Source organism: Pavona decussata, unplaced genomic scaffold, assembly GCF_977016875.1.
Source record: "Pavona decussata unplaced genomic scaffold, jaPavDecu1.1 SCAFFOLD_164, whole genome shotgun sequence".
Lineage (NCBI taxonomy): Eukaryota > Metazoa > Cnidaria > Anthozoa > Scleractinia > Agariciidae > Pavona > Pavona decussata.
The window spans coordinates 905,830-924,528 of record NW_028145575.1 but is presented as its reverse complement, the minus strand read 5'-3'; the positions used below and the strand labels follow the sequence as shown (position 1 = coordinate 924,528).

The 18,699-nt window shown below is 38.3% G+C and overlaps 1 protein-coding gene across 1 annotated transcript in view; it reads left to right on the top strand.

The window, feature by feature from the left end:
* The window catches only part of LOC146464387 (epithelial sodium channel subunit alpha-like), a 51,878-nt gene extending 40,588 nt beyond the window's left edge, over positions 1–11,290 (top strand). Inside the window, exons 11-13 of the mRNA XM_085129793.1 lie at positions 9,459–9,529; positions 9,700–9,775; positions 10,839–11,290. Of these exons, the coding sequence (XP_084985919.1) occupies positions 9,459–9,529; positions 9,700–9,775; positions 10,839–11,015 (324 nt within the window). The 3' untranslated portion in view covers positions 11,016–11,290. The remainder of the gene's footprint in view (positions 1–9,458; positions 9,530–9,699; positions 9,776–10,838) is intronic.
* The last annotated feature ends 7,409 nt before the right edge of the window (positions 11,291–18,699 follow it).

Here is an 18,699-nt window from a genome sequence, read left to right as displayed (position 1 = left end):
CAGACAACTACTGCCGTCCCAACCCATCGCCGCGACTCGCGCCATAACCATTGACTCGTAGCCGATTTAATAGGCTAAAAGCACAGCAAAAAGACTGGGGGAACTAGTCCTCCCCCTCCCTGTACCTTATCGGGTTCATGCACGTTGGAGCGCTAGATAAGGATACAGTAGTGTCATACGTGCTTTTGCTAAACACATACGCGCAGAATAGGGCAGAATACCTGAAGAGGACAAAAGTCCTCGCTACACTTGTTCAAAGTAAGTATTTTAAGCTACTGGTGATCAAGTTTGATCAGTTCACTGGCTAAATGCAATGATCTATGGGCACTAGTACTCTGAGACAAGGTAAGTGTCTTAATATCTTCTGGCTTTTGGACGATCAATACGCATTTCCATATGTGTCAGAAGCTCTTCTCCGCGCTCTTCTGTTCAAAGCTTCCGATCAAGATTCCACCACAACGAACAACGTTGCATGAGACAAAATGAATTCTTAATTCGGCGATTTTCACTCTCCTATGTTCTACGGAACATCACTTCATACGTTTCAAAAAACCAAAGCGAACGCTGCTTCAAAGAATTCGACGATTAAATATCACATCTTTGCCTATCAAAACTACAAAATGGCGGCAAACTGCATTAAATCGCTGACCAAAAACAATGAAGCCGTTGAGGTTGTCATGGAAATTAACGTCGCAACTACCAACACCAGGCCCTAACGGTTATCGGTTATCGTTGGGAGCTCCTACCTGATTGACTCAGAGGCAAATTTAGCTCGACTGGAACGCACGAGGGCTCAGATCAAACTCCACGTCTCTTCATTTGTGTTCCCGTTGCACCCAATCTTTAGAATTCAAAAAACCAAAGCGAACGCTGCTTCAAAGAATTCGACGATTAAATATCACATCTTTGCCTATCAAAACTACAAAATGGCGGCAAACTGCATTAAATCGCTGACCAAAAACAATGAAGCCGTTGAGGTTGTCATGGAAATTAACGTCGCAACTACCAACACCAGGCCCTAACGGTTATCGGTTATCGTTGGGAGCTCCTACCTGATTGACTCAGAGGCAAATTTAGCTCGACTGGAACGCACGAGGGCTCAGATCAAACTCCACGTCTCTTCATTTGTGTTCCCGTTGCACCCAATCTTTAGAATTTGTTCAAGACCCATGGATTCTTGAACATCACTAGCTTCCGGATGTTGCATTCGGACGTTGAGATCCGTTTTCTGTGCGGATTTTAATTCTTTGCAGCCGAGTTTTTACAATGAAAGATGCCGAAATGTTCCAAAAGCCTTCTCCTTAAACAGACTTGCAGTTTCTTGTTAAATAATAGACTGAACAACATAAGACGAGGCTGATGTAACCTGTATAGCAGTCATTTCAGAGAGCACGAAAAGCGAGCAGAAATAAGGGCGTATGGAGTATTCAACTGGCATAAGAAGAATCCTAAATATTGCCACAGGAAAATGCGTTACTCCAGGAAGTGTTGCCTATAATAGCTGCAAGTTTTGTGATAGGGAATCGCGTATTTTATTATGTCTGTCTGCTCCCGGAAATGACTGCTACTCAAGTCACAGTGGACAAAAACATTTTATTTATTTTTGCAATCATTGTCTTAAAACATGCTACATATCTACGTTACACTAAATAATTTCACGAAAGTCAAAAAGTAGATAATTCCGTTTCTAGCTGTATTACTCTAGATAATTTATCTTGAGGGACAAAAATCGAAAATCTTTTAAGTATAATCATAAAAATCGACGCCCTTACGAATTGACTATATAATTCTTTGAGAATCGTTCAGCACTTTTGATATAGTTTGCAAGTTAACCAAAGTCTCTGTTTTCCTTTTAAACTGATACAGTATTGAACAAGTTGGCAAAATCAGCAAGGCGCAGGACAACCTCATTTTACGGGAATCCACGTTAATAAACTCTAATAAGTAGGTAACTTATGACAATCCGGGTGAGTGTAGTCCTGAGAAGGACTTTTTGTGGTGAGATAAATTTTAGTTTTAAATTGTTTTAAATTATTGTTTTTATAATAATTTTATTTTAGTTTTCATTTTTAGTTTTAGTTTGGTGTTTATTTAATATTTTTAACCCTTTAAAATTCAGTTTAACTTAAATAACGAGGATTCCTGTAAACGTTTTCTTGCCCTTCATATTTTGCAGTGAATCATCTCAATCCTTTTAACCTCTCGGTAGCTTGAGACCTGAAGAAATTTAGTGATGAAAATGCACATGGATACAGAAACTATTGTAAAACCTGGGTTAACTTTAAATCCTACATCGGTTCTATAAGAAAGAGAAAAATTGGAGTCCAGAAATAACACCTTTACAAGTGCCCAATTTAGCCTGTTCAAGGCTCTCGGTGTACTTTCGCGTCTCCCGCGGTACTCCTGGAGCCTGCAACAGGCTATATGAAATTTTGATGCGAATTCGGCGGTGAACTCACGGTTCACCGAATGATCGAGGCACAAACTCTTCTCAGACCATTTACGTGGCGTTAACTACAACCGAAAGTTTCATCTGTAAATCTACTGTATCATAAAATAACTAAATTTGTTTCATTTTCAAAGTGGAAAAACAAACCCTTCATCGATTTTTACTCACTTTTGCTACGGCCAAACACATCCAAAATAGTCATAGCAGTCGCAATCCCTACTTAGGTATGATCAATTGAGACATGCTCCTCAGCAATCTTCACGCATTGTTATTTGAGAGTGAGGAGCATGTGATCATGAAATATCAAAATTGCTTTTCCATGTTGTTCCTGAGATTTAAAAAAACCGGGTACTGATTCTTAATCAATGTTTAGAGTGAAGGCTTGAATAGTCTTGTTGATCAATTTATCTCAATTAAACTCCAGCTTAAGAACTTCGTGAAGCTTTTCATCCAGAGAAAACGCCCTAATAAAAAAAGAAACAAAAACGTAATTTATCAAGACTAATAATAAACAAATGTTATCTGATAATATTAAAATACATTGATAAAGGCGCTGATGCTTAGATTGTTTCAGCGTAAGATGATCAAGAAAGTTCCTTCTTCCGGCTTCCCCCCCCCCCCCCCCCCCTTAGCTATCACTGGCTAGAAAAAATGAAGTCACTACTAGAGATTCTTGAACCCGATATAGAGTGTAAATTATAACTTCTTCAGTTGATTTTCAGTTGACTGACTATTCTCTGCTTCATGCTCATCTATTTAACATAAACAAACCAGTCAACCAACCGACCAACAAACATGGATTACTCGGGCACCAGGAGTGAGTATTGTTCTGCTCAAGCTGTGAACTATTTCAGACCTTCCACTAAGTCAGAAAAAAGCGCCACATGCACTGAAATCTCTGTCTTGTTCCAGTCTTATTTTTATTATCTAAAGTTGCTATATTACTCTCCTCAAAACCCAACGACACAAGGGCCACATTTAGAACTTACCGCAGCGAGTTAGAGTAATTCCGTTCCACATACACACCTACCTGTTTGTAAGCGTTAAATATAACTCTACAATCTGAACACAGAGTTTGTTAGTAAGAGACAGTAGGTCTTGATAGCCCAGTCGAGAACAGCTTTTACAGCCTACACCCTACAATCTGAACACAGAGTTTGTTAGTAAGAGATAGGCCTTGATAGCCCAGTCGAGAAGAGCTTTTACAGCAGCAATATACGAAACTCACGAGTGCATCGCATTTTTCTGTAAATCTGGTTTAACTTTTTTTCGTGGCTCTGAGTGAAGCTACTAGAATTGCATCACAATCTTCTTTAGATCAATGGCATTCATTTAATTTTCTTTCTTTCATAATTTTGCTTCTTTTTTTAGTATATATCCCGTTAATGTTTTGTAAATAACTACTAAGGTCTTTCCTCTATTTAATCTTGCACCCACAGTTCAAATCAGTGTTTGTGTCATATATTCATATTCATTTATTCATCCTTCACGGGTATATTGCGAACTCGCAATATGACCAGCTCCCAGTTGGCTTGATAGCTCAGTTGGTAGAGCACTGCACCGGCATTGCAGAGGTCATGGGCTCGAATCCCGTTCAAACCTGAACATTTTTCAGGCATTCGGCTTTTCGCAACTGCTTAAGTTGCATAAATAACTGCGAGGGTCTTTCTTCTAGTTTATCAGACTGGTATATATTATTTCAAAGCGACATCCCCTTCTCAGAAACTTCAAACTGAATTTTAAAAAAGTATTTGGGAATTTATTATCCGAGAAAATTGAAACAACGTGTGACCCCCGCTTGAATACAGACGGTCCTCCGGCACCAGCCATGAACTTCACACAGCGACCCAGTATATTGCCTGTCACCCTAACAGGTCACGTTACAGTTAGCTGCCGGTATAACTCGGCCTGTATTCAACTGCGTTGACTACTGTACCTGTGTGCAATGCCTGTTGAGTGCATTCCCCGGCAGACCGGGATAGGTTGACTGCCACGACTATACGGGCCTCGGGAAGCGCGAAAGTAAGACAAGCACCAAGTGGAGCGCGCGAAACCCTCCACCCAGCTTGGGGTCAAGTGACTGGCAACTATTGGCCACCTTTCCGAAATCGATACTGTCTGTTATTCATAGTTTAGAGTTTCGTTCCGTTGAAAGAGATGTTGCAGCCTTAAAGATACGTTTTTGAATATGAAAACAGGGATTGGGTACTGCGGTGCTAAGTGTGAGCATTCGCGCCGTCAGCTATGCCGGTTTTTTTTTTTTAAGAAGACAGCCCCTGGTTACTTCTTCCTCTACAAAGAAATTAAAAGGAAATCAATGGGATATTTCGTTCTTCGATGTGGTAATTTTCAGGTTGTTCTCTTGTGGCTTTTAAGCGCTAATACCTTTCATATAACTTAATGTTGATATCTACCTTGCAATTGATGTAGAAAGTAGGCCTCTCTCGGGAAGTCAAATCAGCTACATGGAGAGATTTAAAATATTGGTTAATAAAGATCTTGGGATTGATTGTTGAAGGCAGCGCAGAGATAAGAAAGCCGTGATACCTGTTTTAAAATCCGGTTTCTAGCTCAACCATTTAGATTCCTGATGTTTCCTCTTATGCTGTGCGTCACAAGTTCGTTTCTCCTGCAGGAATACTCCAGTACCTACCAAAAGCCAAAAAATTAATAAATATATAGATAGTGATGACGACGACAACGATTGTGATATTGTGATGATGATATTGATGATGATGATGATGATGATGATGATGATGATGATGATGATGATGATGATGGTGGTGGTATTCAACTGAGTTGTTGATGATGATGACGTAGTATGCTAATTAATATAGGCATTTGTGTCGAGGCTTTATCCCTGGTTTAGACAGTGGATGAAAACTGACAATAAACAGTCTAGCAAAGAAAGAAGAAAGAAAGGAAAAAGAACTTACTGATTTGTATATCCATTTCTTCATGTCTGTCAAGATAGTTTGGACCTGGAATGCTTTGTTCTTTTTGACTGGATATATAGTTCTGCATTTCTATAAAGCTGAAGAAAAACGAAGTAAATAAGTAATTAAAGTTTATCGCTTAGTCCCAATTTCAAAATAGCAGGTCAGCATTTGCACCCTTATTGATCAGTCTTTTCAGAACTACTCCTGAAAATTGGACGACACTCGTGAGACAATTTCTGGCTCGTAGTCAATTACTTTTTCCGAATGCGAGATTCAGTTGAATGGGGTCTAAGGAAAAGGAATCGTTTTGACAAGAGCAAGCGGTCCGTGGAGGGATTCAATTGTTCTTCTAATTTTGCAGGAAAAATTCTTTGCATTTTTGTATTCTGGTCTGATCCAACAAATCCTTCTCATCTAGGAATGGTTTGTAAGATCTTATCCCACTACATCGGCTGATTATCAAAATGACATTTGTTAAAATTGGTCATGTAGTTAAAAATGATAATGTCAGAAAAAACAAAAGAAAGCTGGGGTCATATTTACGAGGCTCTTTTGTTTCTTGACAAAAGTCTGTTGTTGTGTGTTGGCTTCGTAAATCTGCTCTCTGGCCTTTCATGAGCGGTTAGGGACGGCACAGGCCAGGAGTGAATGGATTAAATAGTGTTAGTGAATAACTGGAATCAAAAAGTTACCCGAGATAGGCAAAGAAGAAATTTTCTTTGGAAAAAACTGATGATCAAACAACTCAAATTAAGAGATACCGGATCTGTGAAAGAAGGGGTTATCTTTTATATACGACTTTCCGGCGAATTGGTGTCGGATAGCCAATCATAAGCGATTACGTAATTACTAATAAACTACTTTCAATAAGAGTAGAAGGCTTATTCATAATGGTATTTGAACTAAGTGGAGTACAATTTGGTATGAAACATTGGTGATCCTTGCAATCTGATTGGCTCTTAACGGTGCAATTTATTCACAAATCGCATTACTTTTTGCTCCAAATCGCAACCTTTCAAAATGGGTGTAATAGAGTGGTAATTGAACTTCGTGTCGTGCAATTTTGGCCTAAAATCACAAGCAAAAAGTAATTCGATTTGTGAATAAATTGCACTGACAAGAGCCAATCAGACTGCAAGGATCACCAATGTTTTTAAAATGGGTTAATAAAGTGAGTAAATAAATAAATAATGTTTAAAATACTTACATTTCCACATCGCTCAATTCTCTTCTCAATCATCAATTTCTACATATTTTTGAGTCTATTTACAGCAGGATATTATCTAAAGCAAAGAGTAAACAAAGAACAATAGGAAATATGCAAAAATAATCTCTTTTATAGTTCCACTTAAACGAATATCATTTCTTCGTGCGGACTACCAACTCAAACTTTATGTAAGCCTCGGAATTAAATCAAGATAATTGCCAAATAGCAAGGTAATACAGATAATGGACGGTGAACTCAAGTGAGTGTAGTTAATTTTAAAAACTTTCCCTCTGTAATCGGGATTTTTAGAACTTATTTATTATCTATGAACAAGTGCAAATCCATTTAAAAATGACCGACTACCTGTATTAATCTCTTTTTATTCTACCTTAAAGCTATTCGGTGAATGTTACTGCGCAACTGATATATTAAGTTAAGTTTAAGTTTATTAAGTTCATTAAAAGATTTAAACATATACAAAGAGAAGATAAGCACTGCTCGCAGTTAGCCACAGCCACAGCTATAGCAACAGCTACAGCTACAGCAGGGCAAATCAAATTCAATGCTCAAGAGCATGATGGCAAAACGAGCTTTGAATAGGATCATGAGTTCCTCAATTGGGATTGTTTAACATTGCAATTCAACTGTTTAATTGAGCATCACTTACCCGTTTCATCGGCTTAACAAGTCCTAGCTAAATCGGAGCCTTTCTCCTCGTAAGATAGTCGAAACTGCCACGATCTCAGGCCAGTGTCAGTTGTACAACTCTTGAACTTACACAAAACACTCACTATCACTTCCATAAATCTTCAAAACTGTCCGTTTAAAATCCTGGCAAAGTCCGGCAAACTCTTGGCAAACTTGTACGCGGACTAAGTTTTCAGAAGCCAATTTTCGTTCCAAATTTAAGTTCTTTCAGTTCGTAGAACAGCGAACGAAATGGCCGTTAAAAATTTCAAAAACCCAATTCAGTTTAGTTGCGCATGTGTGAATAAATTTTTGATGCAGTTTACCCATCACGAAATCATGAATAACCATTGTGTAAGGAAATATCTTTACATTGCTGCGTGTTTCAGTTCAGCATCGATTAGCATAGTCTAAAATGCTGAGATTTTTGCCACTTACGAAACAAAAAAAAAGGTGGAAAGGAGGTATCACAGGACGCAGTAAATTCTAGTGCCAAATGAAGCATTTGTATGATAATAATAATAATAATAATAATAATAATAATAATAATAATAATAATAATAATAATAATAACAATAAAATTATTTCTTTAACCGACACTGAGGTGAATAATTGTTTTAGTATATACCACACAAGCTGAATAACTAGCGGACGAAAAAACTATTTTATTTCTGACAATATACTGACAAATGGTATGAAATTTTAAAATTTCGCGCGTCACGCGGTAAGCGATTTCTTATTCTCGCTTTCTTGCAGACGAATAAAACTTTTGGAGACACTTGTTTAGTTTCTACAGTGTCATTTCTTCAATTTTTCTTTGAAATTCGTCTTGTTGTTGAAACCATGCTAAAAATATTAGATGTTAGTTTCACTGTTTTCATTATAATTTTAGTGCTCGGCAGTTTTCGTAAACAAGGGATAATTCTTAGAATATGAGGTTGAAAAGTTTAAATAACTTACCATTTAATTTCGTCAAACCAAACCTTGCTGCCATTAATGAATTTTTTTCAACAGCCACCTCGTTTATCGAAGAAATTACCTCTTAAGTAACCGTGGCGAATCGGGAAGCCATCTTGTTTCTCTTCGACTACTCGGAGGTGAATAGTACTTGGCTAATCACCTCCGAGCTAGCCAATCAGCGCGCGCGTAAAGTTTGTGTGGTATATACTACTACTACTACTACTACTACTACTACTAGTACTACTACTACTAATAATAATAATAATAATAATAATAATGATGATAATAATAATAACAATAAAATTATTTCTGTATCAATATAATATAGCGGCTTCCCACTAAGTGAGCACACCTATCTAAAAATAAATGAATGAGAATTTGAATTTGAGAATTTGATTGAGAATTTCATCTCTATGGACAGCTCCAGTGTACTTAGTAGTTTACAAGTGTTTCATCGTTCTATTTTTTAGGTTGTTTGAGTATCCTGCCACTACATCTTCTGCAATATGGCCAACAGAAGCATATTTGGTGAGTTTCATTTTTCAAGATTACTCTCTTCAATAGCGCGCGAGGTTTCGTAGCGTTCCAGACTCCAGGGCTGAGTTGCTCGAAGCATGGTTAGCGCTAACCATTGGTTAAGAGGTATTAAAACCTATAGGTTGTCATGGCATTTAACCCGGGTTAGCGCCAACCATGCTTCGAGCAACTGGGCCCAGGTGTAGCACGCAAACGAAGCCGTCTGTTTCGTCTCGCTCGAGTTTTCAGTTTAAACATTATGTTAAGAGCGCTGCAGGAGAATGTTGGAATCCCTAGGCTTTGATCGGTTTGTTTAAAACTATTCTTTGAAATTATTGTGCGCAAGACATCATGGTTTAACTCAACATTACTTGGAACGACAAAGATACGAAATGTACACAGATTGAACACAGTAGTTAAGGGAGATCACCTCATCCGCGCCCGCCACAGTGCTTCATGAAACATTCCTCCGGAATAGAATTACGAAATTCATTTGATTTTGCAACGGGGATTTCTTTGTGTTGTTACTGTTTGTTTTATTTATTTATTTATTTATTTATTTGTTCTTGTTTGTTTTTTTATTTTTTTGTTTTATAAACAGTTCTGTTTTGTTTGTTTTCTGTTCGTGTGTGTGTCTGTTTTTCCGGCGTATAAATTAATGATATCGCACCTAATGTTTTATTTACTTTTGAAAAACCAGTTGCGTCTGCGAAACACCAGTAACTTGACAGAAAGAGCCCCAAAGGTAACAAGTGGCATATTTGAAGCAAGGTTAGTTAGGCTCAACTGTTTCCCTTAGTGGCCGATAACTTTACTCTTTCCCTGATTCCAAACGTTGAACTAACCTCGATCTTTATTTGCTTATTTGCAAAAGGTTGGGTTTTTTCTTGTTTGTTTCGATTCTGTTTTTGTTTTGTTTATTTATCTGTTTTGTTCAACAGGAAAAATTTGGCGCATGTAAATGTGTACTACAAAAGCATGACAGTGGAGCTAATCCAACAAGAACAAAGAATCTGGGTAAGTATAAGGTGTCACTTGCTGAGCATTCAATATAGGTTCTGTCTAATTTGCTACAATCTTGGGTCCAGATTCAGATTCACCAAGCCCTACTAAGTTACGATACATGTTTTCGGAATCTAAGGCACCTGTATGATTTCTCCAAAAAAAAATTTTTTTTTTTTCAAGAAATTGTCCCGTTACCTTGGATTTGGTAACTCAAATGTTATGAACTTTAGTGGAAATGGATTAAAGTTCAAGTTTCAAGTTTCTGTATTTCCACATATTAATTAAACACAAAGAACAGGAATTAGGGAGAAAGGAATGTGGAGGCGTGAAAACGAAAACCATGGATTGTGTCTCGTAAGCCACGTTTCCATTTATTTCTCCACGATAATGTAGCATCACGGAAATGATACTGTCCAGAAAGAAAGACAAGCCACAGTTCTGAGACATGTTTGTAGATAACGTTGTATTGATTTATTACGATGGAGAAAGACCAATGTTTTGTATAATCCTTCGAGGCCTTGTTCTAATTAACTGCCGCAAGAAAAAGAAAGAGCAGACAGCTTAAAAAACTATAGGGTGACCTGAGTTATCCTCGAGGAAGGGTAATTTTAATATTTTCTAGTACCCAGGCGTCCCCTTCCCGCTAACTGACGAGTACTTTTAAGGTTTTTGGCACGAATTATTGACGTCACAGACAACGCACCGTCGAAACGGCCTTTTTTTCTAGCCGTTTTAAGGACGGTGCCTCCTATTGTTTGCTGTGTATACGTTCTAAAATAATTTTAAGCAGGTGTAAATAAAATACGTCACATTGTATGAGGTTTTTTTTCAAATTGAAGCTTTAAAACTATCTTTGAAAAATTCGCCATTACTATACCAATTTTCTTTTGGATTCCAATAGCCCCTGCCATGTCCTACCTGTCCTGCATAGTCACAAACCGCGTAAAAATATCTCTGTATACGAAGACAGCTTATAGAAGAAACCCGAGTTTCTCGGATCAGCTCGAGATGCGCAGAACGTATGCGCACTAACAATAGCAGGCACCGTCCTAAGCTTGCTTAATTCTATCCACAGTCCGAAGATCTTCTCGGCAGCATGGGGGGTCTTTTCACTGGAGTCTCGCTGTTGACTCTGAGGGAGTTTTTTAAGCTGCTGTTCGACTTGATGGGTTACTTCTGCAGAAAACAACCGTCTATTGTTAAGCCAGCCACAACGGGAAAGGAAGTCAGAGAAAAGGTCTTTAATTCATGAATGCTCAGTAATCAAAGCGGGCTGTACGGTGGTTCTTAGAATGTGACATAGCCTCGACGAACTTAGGCAAAAAACTGAGTTAAAAAAGTGCTTCTCCTGCATGTGATACACCATTCAGGCAACTTTAAAAGTTAAATTAAACAACGAACTGAATATAGATATTATACGTAGATCCTGAATAAACGACAAAAACACAGACTGCTTGTTTATTGACGGTTATAAGTTTGAGGAAAATGCATTGTGACACAGTGGTAACTTATCAACCCACCTGTCACGTCCAAACAGGGATCTTCAAGAAAGCTAGTAAACGATTAGCTCGGTAATGAAATTTATTATATGGCTGGCTCTGCGAGCGGGCAAGATGAGTCAAATTCTGCGCTGTGATTGGCTACCCGAGCGGGCAAGATGGAGCTATCTTGCCCGCTCGGGATTACCCGTTGCCCGTCCGCTTGGCATCGAAAGTTTAATCCCAACAACAATGCGGGTTTTCTTCGATTTTCTCGTTGTTTTGGGGGAAAACGCTCACTAAAAAGTTCGGTAAACTCTCAACATTTACCTAAAGGAAAGGAAAGAGAATGGAATCGTCCTGGTGTAGTGAAAACTTCGTTTCAGCTACAATGAATGTGAGTTGAACCGGTGAGTTGCTCTGCGTGTAGTATTTTAGATATAGAATTGATTTTGAAAAACTTATTGTCTCAAGTCGAGTGCCAAATTGATAAGTTCTCTAGGTTTGCAATGACTGTATTTAAATCATAGCGTAGTGGAAGTTGCGGTTAGTGTTTAGAGCAGTTCAGAAAAGTATTTTTTTTAAGTTCGCCGAAGAAGCTCACGTTTTTAATTCAGCCGCGTCTTGCTTGTTGTAAACAACAAAATCTTGTCAAAGTTTCGCCCCGTTTTCTGATTTACCTGCTCTTTTTTTCGGCTTATGTTTGCATATAATCTCAAAATCTATTGTTTCATTCAAGAATTAATGATTGGAAGCCGAAAACTGTGTAAAAAAATTTATTATTCACGCCACCGCGCGATCGCGTGAAAATGGCGAGTTTGCCGGATTCTATTCAAATCTTCCCGCTCTTGCGAAAATCTAAATTTTTCGTTCTCGATAATTGTACACTTCCTTTAAGCCATTATAAAGTTAGAGCCCTAAGATAATTTAGGATTCCTTGTTTTCCACGATTACATTCTAATCCAAAGGTGCACTGAAAATAAATCTTGCACCGGCCGGCTATGAAGAATTTCTTTCCGAGTTGAGCAGTTTCATGTTGTGTTTTGTTTTGTTATTGTAGTTTTAACTTGATGGTAAAGCCATATAATAAATCCTTTATTGACCAAGCTTGTTCGGTCAAGATGGCTGGATATTGGCCTCGTTCTTTTTTTTGCGTTTTTATGGACCTCGACTTCGTCTCGGTCCATAAAAACGCAAAAAAAGAACTTGGCCAATATCCAGCCATCTTGACCTCACGCTTGGTCAATAACGCATATAAGGAGCATGAAGGTTATTGAGCGGGCTCCGATCTGAGTCGAACCCAGTCGAACCCATAAAACTTTGCACCCAGGCTACGTTTTATGCCGGCAGGTTACGCCGAAGATCTTTGGCGTCGGTTTCGAAATCGCTCGGCGCACTGGCGCACGATCGTCGTCTTTGGCGTAAAGCAGCCTAAGACGGAGGTAGTACCTTCGTAACATTACCTAGGATTTCGTAAACTTCTACCGTTAAAATAAATTGTTCTTCACACCTGTGCGGTTCGAGTCCCGCCGACGTTGTCAAAGTTTTCTTTGTCTCATGTAAATTACTACATTTTTCTTACTCTATAAAGCGCTGTTTTATCTACTCTGAAGAAAACAATAGTAATTATTATGTCGTAAATCCTCTCATTTATTAACACAACCTGATTTCCCAAGTTAATAAAATAATTGTGTTAAACGAAAGAAATGAGCTTTCCCGAGGAAAGTTTGTAATAGATTCGGCACCTCGATTTCCTGCATCTAGTACTCCAAGCATGCAGTTAGGTCGGAAATAAAGAAAACAAAAACTCGTTGGGAAATTTCAAACTCATAAACGTACCAAGTTTATTTTGTCCCTGTTACGAATGTGAGCGGTGATCAAAACAACAGATATCCTGTCCTAAAGTATTCTCGATGAAATACACCATGTTGGTTATTTACAATATAAGACTAAGCTGAGGAAGGCGCGCGAGCAATTGAGCCTAGCTAAACTGAAATTACTCACATACATGCGAACGTTGCCAGATCGTATAATAATGCAACTGGCTTTTGCAAAATAGTAATATATACATTTTTTTAATCTTCGAAGTTATTAGCCTCTATAATTTGAATAAGCTGTGCACGAGAAACAGAACAAATGCCGGAAAAAAAACCATGTGCCTCAAGCGGGTATGAATGAATGAATGAATGAATGAATGAATGAACGAACGAACAAGCGAATGAATGCATGGATGGATGAATTAATGAATGAACGAACGAACGAACGAACAAACGAATGAACGAACGAACGAACAAACGAACGCATGGATGGATGAATGAACGAACGAACGAACGAACGAACGAATGATGGATGGATGGATGGATGGATGGATGGATGGATGGATGGATGGATGGATGGATGGATGGATGGGTAGATTCATGTTCCTTTTTGTAACGTGTTTTGTTCCTTTTTGTAACTTGTGTTCCTTTTCGTAACTTTTGTTTGGTTACGAAAAGGAACAGGTGTTCCTTTTCGTAACCTAAGGTTACAAAAAGGAACAAGTGTTCCTTTTTGTAACCTACCAAAGTTACCAAAAGGAACACTTGTTCCTTTTTGTAACCTCATTAAGTTACGAAAAGGGACAAGTATTCCTTTTGGTAACTTTGGTAGGTAACAAAAAGGAACAAGTGTTGTAGACTAAAGATAAGACTGTTTAAGGTTACTCCAAACCTTCGCGGGTGCCTTCCCGAAAAAAAGTCGTACGTGCGTTATTTTTAAGGAAACCACCACAATCTATATATTGATAAAAAGCTTATTTAATGCAAAATTCGATAAAATTATAAGCTATTTTGGTTATTCCTCTACTAAGGCGAAGGAAGCCGGTAAACAGTAAAATGACAGAGCGCCATTCCGTCGAATTAATCGGTAATCAAACGTGGGCTCTGACGAAATGTAACTGCACAGTGTTAATCAAAAATCATCAATCTCTCAAAGGGTGTGAGCATTTCCCAGTATTCCTATTTGTTTTTCTTTTAATATATCTGTCAAGTTCCAGTAAAAAAGAATTTGCAAACGTGTTGCGTTCCGAGACCGCCAGGAGGGAATTATTTGATTCAAAAAAAAAAAAATGCCGACACCCTTTTGTTTCTCGTTGTTCAGTTAACTTTCGGGCCAAATTTCACGAAATTCCGTCAATTCTACATACCCTATTAATTCATTTGAAGAGGAGGCGTCTTGCAGAAATCGTATTGCGAGTTTTCGCCTTCTAAAGATTTAGAAGCATGTCACGCCTTCTCGGAGAATTATGTCAACACCGGGCTCACACTGTGAACCGCCAGCCAATAACATAGTAGAACCCTTGACGTTCACAGGAAGCAAAATGGTGCTTCGCGGGAAAGTTAAAGTTTTTCAGTCATGTTTTTCCCAGTTAGCTTCTGCAAGCACGTTTTCGGTATTACCTATGGGAGAAAACGTTTAACAAAAAAGAAACGAAAAGAAAAGAAGATAAACCGACACGCAAGCGCCAATGAAGCATCATAGGGAGGCACTTGTGGCCGACATGAAAGCTATCGGGTAAGTTTTGTTTGTGTTCAGTAACATTGCAAGTCTTCGAATTGATGAGCGTATTTTGGTTTATAAACCAAGATGTGCAAGAATACTAGAACCCCCAAAGGCAATCTCCTACACTTACCCAAGCTCGACGATGTAATAAATGAGGTTTAAAAGCATGGTTATATTTTTTTTATTTGTTGAATATGTCGAGAGATACGACTTTTCAAACCGTTTTGTCGGGTTACACGTTAATGAGTGACGCATAATTTCATACGCGCTCCACATGATAAAAACTTGCTTCCATTTTTCAATTGAAAATGAAGTTCTTATGAACAGTCTTTTATAGAATATTGAAACTACAATATATGAGGTTTTTAAATTTAATGAAAGTACATTTACAGCAATAACAACATAAGAGTTGCACAGTTTCAAGGTGAAATCAGTAAAAAGTACAAGTGCGCAGCGTGAATCGTATACTTGTAAAGAAAACCGGAAACGACAGTTTATGCGAATATTTTTCAATAAAAGGCAAACGCGCATAATAATATCTCATTGCATCTCATAGCACATTTCAATAGCTTTATTTTGTTGCAAGAACGAGGTTTCGGCGCAGCGGAACTCGTTTTGGCAGAAAGCCACAGGCAAGGTGCTGGTCAGGGTGAATGCAGCGTCGTTTAGAAAGGCAGCAGTCTCCGCTATTCATGAAGAACATGGACACCTGAAGAAGGATCTAGCAGACCTGATGGGACACAATCAGAAGACCGCAGAAAAGTTCTATCTTATCCGCCAAAAAGAGAAAACTGCCGCCAAAACATCTGAGGCATTGCGCAACATCATGTATAGAACCGACCAGAAAGACGCTGATAAAGAAGACTGAAGAACAATTGCCAGTCCCAACAGATGAGTGGCCGAGAAGATCAAAGTGATGGGAAGTTGGAGAGTGGTCGGCATCGCTGGACAGATGAGGAGAATGAATCCGTAAAATCAGCATTTGAGACGGCCATCAAGGAGAAATCCATTAATATACAAATAAACGGTGAAAGACATTATTCAAGGGCACAAAAAAAATCAGTAAAATCGACGCGAGCAAAGTATTTGACAAAGTGAGATCTTTCATAAAAGAAGCAGAGTCACAGGAAAGTGAGCAAGTTCTTCCGACTGAAACCGAGACACAACAGGAAAAACATCTTCGCTTTTTCCCAGATGAGAAATCTGCAGAGTTGTCTTCAGTAGTCAGCCGTAAAGGAGGAATGACTTTCTCGGATGATCGGACAGAGATTTACTGGAGGTTGTTCAGGGATCTCATAGTGAGCAATGAGAGAATCACTCAGTATTACGTAAAGACCAAGATAGAAGAGGATGAGGAAGCAAGAAAGGTAATTGTTGGTTTTACGCCTCAGCAGCTTGTGGATAAGATTCGGACAGAGCGCAGGAAGATTGCGCGTGCTCAAGATAAGAAAAAAGTAGGTCGTTACCGATAAGCACACTAGACCAGTATGCAAAGCTAAAAACCTACCATGTTATGAGTTAAACACAGCCGTATTATTTGTCAGAGTAGTTCTGTGCATTTAGATTTGAACATTGAAGGACTCAAAAAGACAATGAGCCACTACGTGGTTAGAACGAGCATTTACAACTGTTAAGGGAAAAAACATTTTGTTGCCTAATTATTGTTACTGTTAACTGGATAAGATTCGGACAGAGCGCAGGAAGATTGCGCGTGTTCAAGCTAAGAAAAAAGTAGGTCGTTACCGATAAGCACACTAGACCAGTATGCAAAGCTAAAAACCTACCGTGTTATGAGTTAAACACATCCGTATTTTTCCTCAGAATAGGTCTGTGCATTCAGATTTGAACATTGAAGGACTCAAAAAGACACTGAGCCACTGTAGTTAGAATGAGCATTTACAACTGTTAAGGGGAAAAAACATTTTGTTGCCTAATTATTGTTACTGTTAATTGGATAAGATTCGGACAGAGCGCAGGAAGATTGCGCGTGCTCAAGCTAAGAAAAAAGTAGGTCGTTACCGATAAGCACACTAGACCAGTATGCAAAGCTAAAAACCTACCATGTTATGAGTTAAACACAGCCGTATTATTCGTCAGAGTAGTTCTGTGCATTTAGATTTAAACATTGAAGGACTCAAAAAGACACTGAGCCACTGTAGTTAGAATGAACATTTACAATTGTTAAGGGGCAAAAAACGTTTTGTTGCCAAATTATTGTTACTGTCAATTAAATTAAGAAAGGCCATTTTCAGGTTAAGAACTCCTACTGTTATTTAGTTAAAATTGCTTTTAGTATAGAGCATTTGTTGTTAAAAGGGTATATGTTTTATTCTCTCAGTCGCTATCAACTTTATTTACCAGCGCTTGCAATATTATCATCAACAACATGAAGATAATTATGAGATGGTCTTACCCCGTAAAGAAACATTTTACGCTTTCTCTTACTGTTATTTCATTAAAAATTGCTTTTAATAAAGAGTATTTGTTGTAAAAATGGTATATGTTGACTGAGGTATGTAGGCTGAGGGGCAATTAACGTTTTTTTTTTACAGCGCTTGTAATATTTTGTTCGACAACATGAAGATTAGTATTAGAGGCCCTTACCCTGTAGAAGACCCAACTTACGGCACGTTCCTTTTTGTAACTTGCAGTTTTCACAAATTAAAAAAAAGATACGAGGTTGTGGTGGAAATGCTTATGTTCCCCATACTAACTAAACATTATCCAAGCAGAAAATAAAAGAAAATTGTCATCTGCAAACTACCTTATACATTTTTTTGTTGTACCCTATCACACACCCTCCAAATGTTCCTTTTCGTAACATTAGCGCATTTCGAGTACACACGGGAAAAAGTTGAAAACTCCGCTTTAAATGGCACTATCGTGTCAGTACTTTTACACCACAACCTCCGAAAGACAGGCTATATGAATCATTAAAAATTTGTGATAGCCATGGTTTTAAGAGGCTAAAAAATCACTTCCCATGGATGGAATAGATTAAGCAAAATTTTAGCGGCTATTGAGTTTTCAGAGAACATCAATTTCCAGCGAAAAAGACGTGTAATTTCTTTTTAAAAAGGTAACATATTTCCAAACACCTTATACAATGTTGTAAGCTATTAATCTCCATGTCCTATAACTTAGAGTGCCTTCCATTGCGTATTTCAACAAATAATTCACTTTTTCCAATTGAAACCAAAACACACGGACTTTTGAAAACTCGATCAAGCTTCAGTCGACGATGAAAAGCATATACTTACACTCCATTTTAAAGCTTTGAGGTTTTAACACAAATTAAAACGTTTCAGGAAGTTCTCTGGCCAATGTGCACCTTAGTTAAGGCAATATATCCGCGTGTTTCGCGTTATTTTCGGATTTATACCATTTTCCCCTTTAGAAACCTGAAGAGTGTTCCTTTTCGTAACATTTTTGACTTTGCCAAAATATTACATCGCTCGATTATGATGTCATTTAAAGCTTTCTTTACAGCCGAAAAAACTCATTGATATGGACCCATTCCTTTAACTTTGGTTTTAAAAACTTATCGCAAAATAAATATGGCTAACTCTGAAAATAGGTTACGAAAAGTAACCACGAAGAATCTAAGGATGGATGGATGGATGGATGGATGGATGGATGGATGGATGGATGGGTGCATGGTTGGATGGATGGATGGATGGATGGATGGATGGATGGATGGATGGATGGATGGATGGATGGATGGATGGATGGATGGATGGGTGCATGGGTGGATGGATGGATGGATGGATGGATGGATGGATGGATGGATGGATGGATGGATGGATGGATGGATGGATGGATGGATGGATGGATGGATGGATGGATGGATGGATGGATGGATGGATGGATGGGTGGGTGGGTGAGTGGATGGATGGATGGATGGATGGATGGATGGAT